Raw genomic sequence first — 16,396 nt, forward strand, 5'->3', positions numbered from 1 at the left:
CAAGAGAAGCTTGTCTGCACTGAGAGATAAACTGAACCGTAACCCAAGGGAAGCTTGTCTGCACTGAGAGATGAACTGAACTCTAACTTGAGGGAAGCTTGTCTGCACTGAGAGATAAACTGAACCCTAACCCGAGAGAAGCTTGTCTGCACTGAGAGATAAACTGAACCCTAAACCGAGAGAAGCTTGTCTGCACTGAGAGATAAACTGAACCCTAACCCGAGAGAAGCTTGTCTACACTGAGAGATGAACTGAACCCTAACCTGAGGGAAGCTTGTATACACTGAGAGATAAACTGAACCCTAACCCGAGGGAAGCTTGTCTGCACTGAGAGATAAACTGAACCCTAAGCCGAGAGAAGCTTGTCTGCACTGAGAGATAAACTGAACCTTAACCTGAGAGAACCTTGTCTGCACTGAGAGATGAACTGAACCCTAACCCGAGGGAAGCTTGTCTGCACTGAGAGATAAACTGAACCTTAACCTGAGAGAAGCTTGTCTGCACTGAGAGATAAACTGAACCCTAACCTGAGGGAAGCTTGTCAGCACTGAGAGATAAACTGAACCCTGACCCGAGGGAAGCTTGTCTGCACTGAGAGATAAACTGAACCTTAACCCGAGAGAAGCTTGTCTGCACTGAGAGATGAACTGAACCCTAACCCGAGAGAAGCGTGTCTGCACTGAGAGATAAACTGAACCCTAACCTGAGGGAAGCTTGTCTGCACTGAGAGATAAACTGAACCCTGACCCGAGGGAAGCTTGTCTGCACTGAGAGATGAACTGAACCCTAACCTGAGGGAAGCTTGTCTGCACTGAGAGATAAACTGAACCCTGACCCGAGGGAAGCTTGTCTGCACTGAGAGATAAACTGAACCCTAACCCGAGAGAAGCTTGTCTGCACTGAGAGATGAACTGAACCCTAACCTGAGGGAAGCTTGTCTGCACTGAGAGATAAACTGAACCCTGACCCGAGGGAAGCTTGTCTGCACTGAGAGATAAACTGAACCCTAACCCGAGAGAAGCTTGTCTGCACTGAGAGATGAACTGAACCCTAACCCGAGGGAAGCTTGTCTGCACTGAGAGATAAACTGAACCCTGACCCGAGGGAAGCTTGTCTGCACTGAGAGATAAACTGAACCCTAACCCGAGAGAAGCTTGTCTGCACCGAGAGATAAACTGAACCCTAACCTGAGGGAAGCTTGTCTGCACCGAGAGATAAACTGAACCCTCACCCAAGGGAAGCTTGTCTGCACCGAGAGATAAACTGAACCCTCACCCGAGGGAAGCTTGTCTGCACTGAGAGATAAACTGAACCTTAACCTGAGAGAAGCTTGTCTGCACTGAGAGATAAACTGAACCCTAACCTGAGGGAAGCTTGTCAGCACTGAGAGATAAACTGAACCCTGACCCGAGGGAAGCTTGTCTGCACTGAGAGATAAACTGAACCTTGACCCGAGAGAAGCTTGTCTGCACTGAGAGATGAACTGAACCCTAACCCGAGAGAAGCTTGTCTGCACTGAGAGATGAACTGAACCCTAACCCGAGGGAAGCTTGTCTGCACTGAGAGATAAACTGAACCCTGACCCGAGGGAAGCTTGTCTGCACTGAGAGAGAAACTGAACCCTAACCTGAGGGAAGCTTGTCTGCACTGAGAGATGAACTGAACCCTAACCCGAGGGAAGCTTGTCTGCACTGAGAGATAAACTGAACCCTAACCCGAGGGAAGCTTGTCTGCACTGAGAGATAAACTGAACCCTAACCCGAGAGAAGCTTGTCTGCACCGAGAGATAAACTGAACCCTCACCCGAGGGAAGCTTGTCTGCACCGAGAGATAAACTGAACCCTCACCTGAGGGAAGCTTGTCTGCACCGAGAGATAAACTGAACCCTAACCTGAGGGAAGCTTGTCTGCACCGAGAGATAAACTGAACCCTAACCTGAGGGAAGCTCGTCTGCACCAAGAGATAAACTGAACCCTAACCTGAGGGAAGCTCGTCTGCACCGAGAGATAAACTGAACCCTAACCTGAGGGAAGCTTGTCTGCACCGAGAGATAAACTGAACCCTAACCTGAGGGAAGCTTGTCTGCACCAAGAGATAAACTGAACCCTAACCTGAGGGAAGCTCGTCTGCACCGAGAGATAAACTGAACCCTAACCTGAGGGAAGCTTGTCTGCACCGAGAGATAAACTGAACCTAACCTGAGGGAAGCTTGTCTGCACTGAGAGATAAACTGAGTCCTAACCTGAGGGGAGCTTGCCTGCACTGAGAGATACACTGAACCCTAACCTGAGGGAAGCTTGTCTGCACTGAGAGATAAACTGAACCCTAACCTGAGGGAAGCTTGTCTGCACTGAGAGATAAACTGAGCCCTAACCTGAGGGAAGCTTGTCTGCACTGAGAGATGCCCCGTCCCCTAACCTGAGGGAAGCTTGTCTGCACTGAGAGATAAACTGAAGCTTGTCTACCTTTAGAGTTAAGCCGTGGCCATGAAAGTGCTCAGATCCCCCGTGGACTCACCACCAGCTCCTCGGAATTAATGAGTCGAGTCTTCCGTGAGGTGGAGGTGGTCGATGTGAGGCTGGCGAGGGCATGGTGGATGGCGCTGGACGTCACGTCCTCTGCGCGGCGAGCGCTGATGATCACACTGGCTTCCTGGGGAGAGATGACATTGAAGGACATGGTCAGAGAGCTGTGGTCACCTCACACATTTCATAAAGCAAAAACAATACAAACTGAAGAGCAGACTCAGGACCTAACCCCAGTGGTGTCAAAGGTCCTAACGCAAGCGAGCAAGACCCCCCCGTACTCATTTGATGCTTTATAGTGAAATCAGCCATACCTGGGGTGCAGACGCCCCTCAGACCCTAGGCACTGGCGCCACTGCACCTCCTGCACTCAAGAGAGCTTTGCCAAGCAGGGGTCACTGTTTGTTCCTTCACCACTGCCGGCCCAAGGGTTCCCTCTAACTGGGAGCCTGAAACACACCATACACATATCTAGCACACAGTGTCCATCACGCAACCTGGCTGCTCGTGGATCTTGTTAGGGGCGGCACACAGGCCCGCCCATCACACGCCCCCCAACATATCTTAACTAACCCTGGGCGTAGTTCGCGAAGCAGCGCTACGCGAAGTGCACTTCGCACTATGCGAACTTCACGTAGCACTACGCGAACTGCGTAGTAGCATGTTCGCACTGTGCAAGATGCATTTTCAATGATTGCACAGTGCGAACAAGCATCCGGCACTGTGCAATCATTGAAAACGGCATCTTGCACAGTGCGAGCTGTAGTTTTCTGCCGCTCGAGTAGATTTTTACTCGAGCGGCAGCTTTCTCAACGCGAACTGGTAGTTTCTCATCACGAGCGGTCGCGAGCATGCACGACCACTCGCAATGAGAAACCTGACCTCCCCGCATTGAGAATCTCGCCGGGATGTCATTTTGCTTGCTCGCGGTCGCGAACATGACTTGAGGACCGCGAACAAGCAAAAAATGACCGCTGCACTACGCTACGCATGTTCGCACTGTGCTACGTGCAGCTCGCGTAGTGCGAAGTTGCACAAACTTCGCAAACTACGCGAGCGTAGCGTAGTGCTTCGCCCAGGGTTAATCTTAACATTTAATCAGTGCAACAGGCTTAGAAATCACCAGCCGTGCCGGGGTGGGTGCTCTGTCACAGCGAGGTCAGGGCAGTGCCCAGTTCATGGGCATCGTATATGGCATGGATACTCACACCCTGTTCAGTGGGGCGGGGGGAGGGGGTCCTAACAGTCCAATGGTGCCCCAAGGGCACAGCTAGCCAACCACCATGAGGAGCCAGACAGGGCACCACGGTGAGAGCACAATCTCCAGTATGGATTGGGGTGGACCTGGTAGCGGATGGGGAGGGCGGAAGAGTAGTTTATCACTAGAAATAGTAAGGGCCCGAATCACAGAACTAACTTAAGACAAAATCCTAAACTTACTACTTTTGGTATTCACAGAAGGTATTTAGTAGTAGTAAAGTTAGGATTTTGTCTTAAGTTTGACTTAAGACAGGCTTAAGACAGGCTTAAGACAAACTTAAGACAAACTTAAGACAGACTTAAGATAGAGTTAAGACAGACCTAAGACAGACTTAAGACAGACTTAAGACAAACTTAAGACAGACTTAAGACAGACTTAAGACAGACTTAAGACAGACTTAAGACAGACTTAGGACAGACTTAAGACAGACTTAAGACAAACTTAAGACAAACTTAAGACAGACTTAAGACAGACTTAAGACAAACTTAAGACAGACTTAAGACATACTTAAGACAAACTTAAGACAGACTTAAGACATACTTAAGACAGACTTAAGACAGACTCAAGACATACTTAAGACAAACTTAAGACAGACTTAAGACAAACTTAAGACAGACTTAAGACAGACTTAAGTTAGAATTTTGTCTTAAGTTAGTTCTGTGAATCGGCCCGTAAGTCTCCAAGTGGTCCTTGCAGAATATTGGTTCAGACCGCAAGGCCGCCTCCTTCCCCACGTGCAGGCCCCTTCTCGCTAGCGGCATAGCCGTGGGGGGTGGGGGGAGGGGCGTACAGGAGGAGGGGCCGTTCAATATGTCCCAGCACAGCCACCGTGGGAGATGCTGACACTTCAGTGTCTACCAGAGACAATGTCAGACACATTACAACACGTCAGTCCTTTTAGGACACGCCCATTCCAGGTGTATGAGGCCGAAAAGAGGGGCCCAACATCTGGCACGGTTTGTGTCATGTGAGGGGTACATCTGTAGGGTCTGATGGTGTGTTCTGTTGCTGATGAAGAAACTGGAAATTAATTAATGCCAGTCCACTATTCAGTGACAAAACTCCAATCTGACTACAACTACATGACCATTCCTTGTCTGTGAGGGCGTGCCCCAGAGCGGCGTCCACCTTGTTCTAGCTGTAGGACAGGTATGGAGGGACGTGTATATATCATCTGGCGACGAGGCCTCCGCTCAGGGAAGAGTCCGGAGTAGCGACAGAGCCTTGCAGGGTTGAGAGTCTAGAGGGACCGAAGGGGCTGTGAGATTGAGATAAGAGAACCCACTGCCCTGCAACCCTCACCTCTCTCTGCCGCGCTCTGATACCGTGACGGTCATGCTCGTGCTTTATAAAACACAATACATAAATAAATAATCTGTAATAGTGGTGCCAGTCTCACTGGTTAAAGTGGCTTCTTCTGCACATTTACTCTCTGTAATAGGTCACCAATAGTGTTTAGTTCCCAAATTTGAGATTGTATGGAGGAGTCTTCGAAATGCGGGTAGCCGGCAAAGGGGGTATTATGGCCGTGGCCACCATGGTGCGTAAAGAGAGGGGCGTGAGGCTCGTTTTCTGAATCCCTCACTTGCTACCTGCTGTGTAAATGTGCCTGAGTCCATTTCTGATCTCCTGCGGGGTCAATGCGCAGTGATTTGTTCCACCACCAGGGGAGCTGTGTGTGGCGGTGGTTGAATCAGAGGTGGGCGAACTGCGCATGCGCGCAAAGATGATACAGCTGGAAATCCGGGGCTTCTGAACCCTCCCAGTTCATGGTTTTAGCTCGAAGGTTTCTGAGTTTAGAGGGGGCTCTCCCCCCACAAACGCTAATATAATCATGTGTGATCGGAGTGTTTTGAACAATGGTTTGTTTAGTGGAATGGGAATATTGTAATATAAGTAGAGCAGCTTCGGCAGGATGGCCCTTTCCGTTAGGGCCCATCAGGGACACGGAGAGCTCTTTCTTTGATCTCTTACTTTAGATATTACTGTACTGTACTTTCAGCTCTTACCATGTTTCATTAGGCCTGGGCGGTGAAATCCGCTCCGTTCGCAATTTAGTAACCTTCCGTTCGCGTTCAGAAAGCTTCCGTTCGCGTTGAGAAACCTTCCGTTCGCATTGAGAAAGCTGCCACTCAGGTGGATAATCTACTTAGGCCGCAAGAAAAGAAGCAGCTGCTCACGGTGCCATTGGAGCTGACTTTACGGAACAAAGACCCGGTGCTGAAAATCAACACGACTGGCGTGACCAAACGCACTCCACCGCTTTGCAGAACTCCACCTAGAGCGGCGGCGGAGATTTTTGGTCACTTCGCGGAGAACTCTGTGAGCTCCACCCAGGCCTAGTTTTTTTTTGGATCACAGCTGGTCCATATTTCTGAGTATTTAACATGTGAGTGGGTCTTCAGTTCACAAACGCGTGGCGGGGGACATGGAAAAATTGTTGACTTATCCCAGTTTATTGAACTTCTGTACTGGATATCCGCTTCTCTTGCTTGCTAATTGCAACTGAAGGATTATATTGTGGACTAGAGCTGCCCTCCTCATAGTACAACAACCTTTTTATTATAGGGTCTGACAATTGGTTCTGTTGGGGATTCTCAATTGCTTAGGAAAGCCTTATTCAGAACACATGTATGTATTCGAAATTGAATATGGAAATAACAAAAATTCCCCTCTTTCCAAAGTTCAGTGTCACATGTCCAATTGTCCTGTATATAGTGTACTGTCAATATCGCCAATCACTATATGTCACTTTTTTCACCACAGTCACCTATTTCTCACTACAATTGAATTTGCCCTCTTGAATACCACCAGCCTGGCTTCAGATCACGCTGCAGCACGGAGAACTCCACCGTACACATAGCTGACGATGCCCTCTTGAATACTACCAGCCTGGCTTCAGATCATGCTGCAGCACAGAGAACTCCACCGTACACATAGCTGACGATGCCCTCTTGAATACTACCAGCCTGGCTTCAGATCACGCTGCGGCACGGAGAACTCCACCGTACACATAGCTGACGATGCCCTCTTGAATACTACCAGCCTGGCTTCAGATCACGCTGCGGCACGGAGAACTCCACCGTACACATAGCTGACGATGCCCTCTTAAATACTACTAGCCTGGCTTCAGATCACGCTGCGGCACGGAGAACTCCACCGTACACACAGCTGACGATGCCCTCTTAAATACTACCAGCCTGGCGTCAGATCACGCTGCGGCACGGAGAACTCCACCGTACACATAGCTGACGATGCCCTCTTAAATACTACCAGCCTGGCTTCAGATCACGCTGCGGCACGGAGAACTCCACCGTACACACAGCTGACGATGCCCTCTTAAATACTACCAGCCTGGCTTCAGATCGCGCTGCGGCACGTAGAACTCCACCATACACATAGCTGACGATGCCCTCTTGAATACTACCAGCCTGGCTTCAGATCGCGCTGCGGCACGTAGAACTCCACCGTACACATAGCTGACGATGCCCTCTTGAATACTACCAGCCTGGCTTCAGATCGCGCTGCGGCACGGAGAACTCCACCGTACACATAGCTGACGATGCCCTCTTGAATACTACCAGCCTGGCTTCAGATCACGCTGCGGCACGGAGAACTCCACCGTACACATAGCTGACGATGCCCTCTTAAATACTACCAGCCTGGCTTCAGATCACGCTGCGGCACGGAGAACTCCACCGTACACACAGCTGACGATGCCCTCTTAAATACTACCAGCCTGGCGTCAGATCACGCTGCGGCACGGATAACTCCACCGTACACATAGCTGACGATGCCCTCTTGAATACCACCAGCCTAGCTTCAGATGACGCTGCGGCATGGAGAACTCCACCGTACACATAGCTGATGATGCCCTCTTGAATACTACCAGCCTGGCTTCAGATGACGCTGCGGCACGGAGAACTCCACCGTACACATAGCTGATGATGCCCTCTTGAATACTACCAGCCTGGCTTCAGATCACGCTGCGGCACGGAGAACTCCACCGTACACACAGCTGGCGATACCCTCTTGAATACTACCAGCCTAGCTTCAGATGACGCTGCGGCATGGAGAACTCCACCGTACACACAGCTGGCGATGCCCTTTTGAATACCACCAGCCTAGCTTCAGATGACGCTGCGGCACAGAGAACTCCACCGTACACATAGCTGACGATGCCCTCTTGAATACCACCAGCCTAGCTTCAGATGACGCTGCGGCGCAGAGAACTCCACCGTACACATAGCTGACGATGCCCTCTTGAATACCACCAGCCTAGCTTCAGATGACGCTGCGGCACAGAGAACTCCACCGTACACATAGCTGACGATGCCCTCTTGAATACTACCAGCCTGGCTTCAGATCACGCTGCGGCACGGAGAACTCCACCGTACACATAGCTGACGATGCCCTCTTGAATACTACCAGCCTGGCTTCACATCACGCTGCGGCACGGAGAAATCCACCGTACACATAGCTGACGATGCCCTCTTGAATACTACCAGCCTGGCTTCAGATCGTGCTGCGGCACGGAGAACTCCACAGTACACATAGCTGACGATGCCCTCTTGAATACCACCAGCCTAGCTTCAGATGACGCTGCGGCACGGAGAACTCCACCGTACACATAGCTGACGATGCCCTCTTGAATACTACCAGCCTGGCTTCAGATCATGCTGCGGCACGGAGAACTCCACCGTACACATAGCTGACGATGCCCTCTTGAATACTACCAGCCTGGCTTCAGATAACGCTGCAGCACGGAGAACTCCACCGTACACACAGCTGGCGATGCCCTCTTGAATACTACCAGCCTGGCTCAGATCACGCTGCGGCACGGAGAACTCCACCGTACACATAGCTGACGATGCCCTCTTGAATACTACCAGCCTGGCTTCAGATCACGCTGCGGCACGGAGAACTCCACAGTACACATAGCTGACGATGCCCTCTTGAATACCACCAGCCTGGCTTCAGATCACAGTGCAGCACGGAGAACTCCACCGTACACATAGCTGACACCCTCTTGAATACTACCAGCCTGGCTTCAGATCACGCTGCGGCACGGAGAACTCTACCGTACACATAGCTGACGATGCCCTCTTGAATACTACCAGCCTGGCTTCAGATCACGCTGCGGCATGGAGAACTCCACCGTACACATAGCTGACGCCCTCTTGAATACTACCAGCCTGACTTCAGATCACGCTGCGGCACGGAGAACTCCACCGTACACATAGCTGACACCCTCTTGATACCACCAGCCTGGCTTCAGATCGCGCTGCGGCACGGAGAACTCCACCGTACACATAGCTGACGATGCCCTCTTGAATACCACCAGCCTAGCTTCAGATGATGCTGCGGCACGGAGAACTCCACCGTACACATAGCTGACGATGCCCTCTTGAATACTACCAGCCTGGCTTCAGATCACGCTGCGGCACGGAGAACTCTACCGTACACATAGCTGACGATGCCCTCTTGAATACTACCAGCCTGGCTTCAGATCACGCTGCGGCACGGAGAACTTCACCGTACACATAGCTGACAATGCCCTCTTGAATACTACCAGCCTGGCTTCGGATCACGCTGCGGCACGGAGAACTCCACCGTACACAGAGCCGACGATGCCCTCTTGAATACCACCAGCCTAGCTTCAGATGACGCTGCGGCACGGAGAACTCCACCGTACACATAGCTGACGATGCCCTCTTGAATACCACCAGCCTAGCTTCAGATGACGCTGCGGCACAGAGAACTCTACCGTACACATAGCTGACGATGCCCTCTTGAATACCACCAGCCTAGCTTCAGATGACGCTGCGGCACGGAGAACTCCACCGTACACATAGCTGACGATGCCCTCTTGAATACCACCAGCCTAGCTTCAGATGACGCTGCGGCACGGAGAACTCCACCGTACACATAGCTGACGATGCCCTCTTGAATACCACCAGCCTAGCTTCAGATGACGCTGCGGCACGGAGAACTCCACCGTACACATAGCTGATGATGCCCTCTTGAATACCACCAGCTTAGCTTCAGATGACACTGCGGCACGGAGAACTCCACCGTACACATAGCTGACGATGCCCTCTTGAATACTACCAGCCTGGCTTCAGATGACGCTGCGGCACGGAGAACTCCACCGTACACATAGCTGACGATGCCCTCTTGAATACTACCAGCCTGGCTTCAGATCACGCTGCGGCACGGAGAACTCCACCGTACACATAGCTGACGATGCCCTCTTGAATACTACCAGCCTGGCTTCAGATCACGCTGGGGCACGGAGAACTCTACAGTACACATAGCTGACGATGCCCTCTTGAATACTACCAGCCTGGCTTCAGATCACGCTGCGCACGTAGAACTCCACCGTACACATAGCTGACGATGCCCTCTTGAATACTACCAGCCTGGCTTCAGATCACGCTGCGGCACGGAGAACTCCACCGTACACATAGCTGACGATGCCCTCTTGAATACTACCAGCCTGGCTTCAGATCACGCTGGGGCACGGAGAACTCTACTGTACACATAGCTGATGATGCCCTCTTGAATACTACCAGCCTGGCTTCAGATCACGCTGCGGCACGTAGAACTCCACCGTACACATAGCTGACGATGCCCTCTTGACCACAGATGAAAATGACCCCTGCCTCCTCATTTTGCGGAAGCTCTCAGCTGCCTCGGGCACTGTTGACCGTCCCTTTCTTATACGCACCCTCGAGTTTCGAATGGTATTCACTGGCAGTGTCCTTCACTGCTTCTCCTCCTACCTTTCCAACCATCACTAGTGTGTTCACGTGGGCACCTCCAGGTCACAAAAGGTCCCCACCAACTCCAGAGTCCTCCAGGGCTCTCTACTATCTCCTGTCATCTTCAGCCTCCACACGGAGCCGCAACGGTGCTCGATTCACAGATAACAGCATCGAGATTCACAACTCTCCTGAAAAGTGTCTTCTGCTTCAGACACCCAGCGCCTGGATCTCCAGCGCCTACAAGGTGGTCAATGAACTAAGACAGAATCCTGCTATTGCCCAAGGACAAAATACAAACTATAGTACAATCCTGGCTCAATGACACGATCTTGATGGCTTCGAAGCCCAACTTTCATCAGATACCAAGTCACCTGGATTCACTTTGGACACCCACCTCCCCTCAAGGAGCAGGAAGAGGTCCTGGTATCAGCTCCCTCGTCAAAAGAAGATCACAGTTTTCTTCCAGAAAGCGAATCCACAGCTGCAGTTCAAGCGCTTGTACCTTTGATATCTGGATGATGCTAACGCCCTCTCCACAGTCTCCCACACTCCTCCCTGGCACCCCTTAGGGGCACCCGACCCACCACAGCGCGTCTTACCCGGGGCCGGAAGAAATATGCTCACATCACTCTCATCCTGATGGGACTCCACTGACTCCTCGTGCCTCCCCGTACCACCTTCAAAGGCAGGGGCATCATTTCTTCAGAGAAGCTCACCAGCTCTGGGGGTTCTCGGCGCACCCCCAGCCAGGACTCTACAGACTGGAGACTGAGAAGTGTAAAAAACAAGCATTGGCATAGCCAATAGGTCTCGCCTTTGGGACCTTATAAGTGTTTACCCATGCAACAGTTGATGTTGTTGCACCAACGATATTGTGCTGCATAACTAAATACTTATAAGGTCCCAAAAGCGAGACCTATTGCCTATGCCGATGCTTGTTTATTTTTTGTACTGGAAGTGTCCCATCAGTACAAAATATATGCTGGACATCACTATGGTGCAAAGGAGCATGAGGTGTAAGGCAGTCTAAAAGAGCACTAGTGCTAAGGAAGAGAGCGGTGGTAGATGTGTAGCTGTCCTGCTCTCTCCTCCTAGTGCATTGACATTGGTTGCTGTGTTGTGTTGTGCTATAAATCAGTACATCTTCCCCTATATCTGGGAACTTCCATTCCAGGCGTATTGCGACCGTTTGGTAACAATGGTAGAACATGTGTTAAACTGAGGATCTCTAAAATAAACACATTGCTATTCATGATAAGGGCCTGCATTCTTCATGTCTTGACGCACCTGGTGCCAGCAGGCAGTCCTTAAAAGAATGCATCAATTTTATGTCACATATTCAACAATGAATTACGCAGACGAGAGGATTCAGGCAATCTTGCTCTTCCTTCGTATTGTATGTCTTATTATAATAACCACACGCCCTTTTTATTTCAGAATCCAGATGCTTTAGCTCAGTTGATGATGTCCATTCCACTTACAAATGATGGGAAATTCATGCTGCTAAATAATCACATGGAAGACAAAGACAGCGCCAATGAAGGAGCGGAAGCAGTCGAGTCCGAAGCATAGCATTTGTCGCTTATGCCTTAATATTGGACTTTGTGTGCTTACACGATTTTGGGAGTGCTGGTAGTACTTTCTTTCAGATATCTACATGCATAGAAAGTTTGAAGTGAATTAAATTGCAGTTAATTTACTTCTCTGTGCACATCTGTTAGAGTCTATCATAATTACCTTTAAAACAAGGCAGCGCTGGGAGAAACAATGCAGTGCTCGTGAAACTGAAAGCACGGCCGGCCGGCCGTGAAAGCCTTTGATGCCGCAGAGGGTGGAGCGGCACCAAGCTGGGCAACAGATGGCTGACGATTTGATGCTGTGCACGCGCATTTTAGGTCAATGAGCTTGCGCATTGACCTAAAAGTGCACGGGCACAGCATCAAATCGCCAGTTAGTTAAAGTCTGTTTAAGCCCCTATATATCTCGCTCCCGCTCAATGCGCATGCGCATTGAGATAGGTCGCTCGACCTAAAAACTAAGACAGCGGACTGTTTCCATCCGTGCTTCCAGGGTGGGGATCAGCCCCTGCATCCATCAGACCCGCCCAGCGCTGCCCAGTTTAGGAAAGAACTGAGGACGCACCTCTATAAAGAAAATTACATCACGTGCGTTAATGATCCACAACCAGCCACATCCACTATTACTCGATGGGCCCAATTCACAGAACTAACTTAAGACAAAATCCTAAACTTACTACTTTTGGTATTCACAGAAGTTAGGATTTTGTCTTAAATCTGTTTTAAGACAAAATCCTAACTTCTCTGAATACCAAAAGTAGTACGTTTGTCTACATACATGGGTATACCTCACATTCTATGAGGGTGAAAGAGGTCACGTGACTGAGAGGGAAGAGGTGTAGGCCCAATGGGGAGCCAGGGATTGTGGAATTTTAGTTCGTGTACTGAACATCATCTACGCCATCTTGCAGACTCACGTATGAGCATACACGACTGCCATTTTAGGTACCATGGTCTCCCTGTTCACGATCGCCCGTCAGCACACTTCCCTGAACCTTGCAAGCCTTCCCCGCGCACCCTGGCTGCCCCCGCACTCACATGCACAAGTCATGAACCCTCCCCTCCCATGACTCTGTCTCAGGGAATCACACCCCGCGCCTGACCAACACCTCCTGTCCCTCCATGAATACCCCTCCTTTGATGACCTCTTCCTCTGAACCTAATTGTTTGCACGGACCGCTGGTCATCCCTTAGCCCGAGGATACAATTTATTGCCCACTACTGTATGCACTCGTCTTTCTTGAAAGAAGCCACTATTGATCATGACCACCCCACCCCCTGAGATTCGATCAGGCGCACACATTCCAAAGGAATCGGCAGAACACTCAGCTGCGTGATAGCCCCCTCCCAATCATATGAGGGGAAAGGGCCTCTACTGTTGTCATGTGTTGGAAGGGGCCGGAACTGGGGGGTGCCGGGGATGTCGTTCTCATACTTCACAATGTCCTTGTTGTAATAAAGAACGTTCACATGTCTTAAACCAGTGTATAAAAGAGCAGGTCTCAAAGAGGCTGAGAGAGCACCTCGAGACGATACCTTGTTGTCTGATCTGATGTGTTCTACTCCGTCGGAATAAAACTTGTTTCCTGTCTTCCTGTCTCCAGCGCCTGCCTCTTTATTGGATAACTTCGTATGGTATTAGAGGCGTTTTACGCCGGGCAAATTTAACTTAGGAAACATCAACTAAATCGCCTGACCATTTTGAATTGATCTTTATCAATTAGCGTCCCAAACGCGGGGCCCATCAGCGACACGTGGATCCAGTGGGAGAGGTCCCGACGACAGAGTGAACGACTGCAACGATCGGGAGAGCTCCTGTCCGATAGACCCTCGTCTGACAGCCGATCATCTGAACTTCACTGATTTCGAGCAGACCTCTCCCGAGTGATCTACGGTCCTGACTGGGAACCATCAGGAGTGCCGCGATAGCAACAGAGAGTAGAGGACGATCGGGCACTGGAAGCGGAAGACGAGAAACTGTCCATGCGGTCCGGGTAAGGTCGTGACACACGACAAATTGCGAAATTGATTGATTGATTGTTTGAAAATACTAGTATTACTTATTGACTGTTTCTGAGAGATTCTCTATTTGCAAACAAGCACAGAATCGCCATACTCTGTTTAGTCTTTGCAGATAGTGAAGGATAGGTAACGCGGACTTTTGTCCCCCATTGTAATCTGCCTTGCCTATTTTTCTCCCCATTGATTGATTGATTGAATCGAGCATTGAATTGTTCGAAGTTGGTTCTCTTAAGGATCTTCTCTGCCTGCAAACGGGGAAGAATAGGAATATTCTCTCTCCCTTTGCAGATAGTGAAGGGTAGGTAACGCAAACCTTTAACACGTCGTGCCTATTTCGTTCCTCATTGATTGATTGTTTGTCCAAACATTGACTGTTTGGAATTGGTTCTTTCTGGAGGTATTCTCTATTTGCAAACAGCGTAGAATAGAATATTCTGTCCAGTCTTTGCAAGTAGTGAAAAGATAGGTAGTGCAGGCTTTTGCCCCCCTTTGTAATCCGTCATGCCTATCTTCTCCCCATTGGTTAATAGTTGGGTCAACCCGGACCGCTTATTAGAGATGAACCATCCAGCTCCACTGGAAGGCACCCCTAATAAGGACATGTTTACTAAGCAAGGACTAGTCGCCATAGCTTATAGTAAGTTATGGCATAAATATACAAAAAAGGATCCTGAAAGTCAGTGGCCACTGATAGGTTCTTTTGATGAAAATAAAATAAAAACACTAGAAGCAGCTGTAAAAATAAATAAGGCAACGCCCACTATGCTCGATAGTATTGGCATGTGGCGCAAAGAAGCAGAACAGCGAAGGAAAAGAGAAGAAGCAAAAATAGTGAAAGAATTACGAAAAACAGCCCATCTGGCCGCAAAAGAACTAGATGAAGAAATAAGAAGAAGAGAGGAAGTTAAACAAACACAAGAATCAGGACTGGCAGGCCAATGCCCTGTCAGGACCGCCCCTATGCTCTACCCGGAGATGCCCTCCAAACAGCGGGCAAATGACGAGTTACTGCTCGGTCCTCCAATTATCTACATGCCTCCTCCATATGCTCCCTGCCAACCTCTAGCACAACACTCACCAGTTCAAAGTGCAGGCGTGGGTGACTCTAGCGCTAGTGCCCCGGCTCTTACGGCCTTCGCACCAGCCGCATTGGTAAGAACACCAGATGAACTCGAGACTGGCAAACAGCTAACAGCCAGACCAAATAGGTTGAGCAAAGATGAGCGGGATGGAATCGACCAGATAGCAAAGACCCTGGTAGAACGGAAGGAGAGCGAAGAATATACGATGAATATGCATAATTCACATGCCAGTAGTCACAGAGGGCATTTCATTTTACGGTTCAGCTACCACACCCTGAACGCATATGAGGATAGGTACCAGAATAAGGGTCCTGCTAAACTGACGGCTCTATATAGAAGGGTCGATGTTGGAGATGGAACTGAGAGCGATGTGACGGACCTCTTCATGCAAACGCTTGAGGTCTTCCGCCACCTCGCGGAACAGAAACCAGAGGTCAAGATCACAGTCCCTGAGACGATTGAGCCCTCACTAGAAGCAGCCAACACCATGATGCCTATCAGAGAAGCCGCCCCCTACTGGGTTCCCCCAAGAGGTCAGGGAACAAACGATGATATCAACCACGCAGATGCAAAAGGGAGGGTTGTGTACAACTGGGTTTACCAACCATGGGATCGGCAAGATATTTTAACTTTTAGGCAAACCCTGCCCGATTTAAGAAAGAACCCTACAGCATTTTATACCAAACTAGGCACAGCCTTGGGCTCAACCATAATGACTCTATCGGACATTGATTTGTTTTTCGGGTTGTGTCTACCGGCTGATGTGTGGAAGCAAATCCGGAAAGCCGACCACACAGATCTGTTCGGACACACCTGGAAACAACTCGATGAACTAGATAGGCAACGAGAGCCCGGAAAGAAACCTGTAAAAGACATACTGGAACTCCCCGACAAAATAGTGCAGAAGCTAAAGACGTTGATCCCAGAAAAGAAGGTAGACTGGTCAGTAGTCACGGCTTGCCGCCAGAAACCTCAGGAGGACGTATCAGAATACTTCTCCCGATTTGAGACGGTTTTCTCCGACTACAGTGGCCAAGACATGACCACCGCAACCGGACAACACCTATTCGTGCAAAACTACGTAAAAGGGCTATCGCAAGAGGTCTCCCAAAAGTTACAGACGAGCGAGAGTAGTTGGGGAGCCTCCAAACCTGCAGCTATC

The 16,396-nt window shown here is 50.0% G+C and overlaps 1 protein-coding gene across 2 annotated transcripts in view; it reads right to left on the bottom strand.

Moving 5' to 3' along the window:
• LOC144821588 (uncharacterized) overlaps window positions 1-16,396 on the bottom strand; it is a 669,657-nt gene that overhangs the window by 202,597 nt on the left and 450,664 nt on the right. For both annotated transcript variants that reach the window (XM_078678797.1, XM_078678798.1), the window contains one exon: window positions 2,518-2,652. In XM_078678797.1, coding sequence (XP_078534923.1) covers window positions 2,518-2,652 — 135 coding nt within the window. The remainder of the gene's footprint in view (window positions 1-2,517; window positions 2,653-16,396) is intronic.

This window comes from Lissotriton helveticus, chromosome 2_2, assembly GCF_964261635.1.
Source record: "Lissotriton helveticus chromosome 2_2, aLisHel1.1, whole genome shotgun sequence".
NCBI lineage: Eukaryota > Metazoa > Chordata > Amphibia > Caudata > Salamandridae > Lissotriton > Lissotriton helveticus.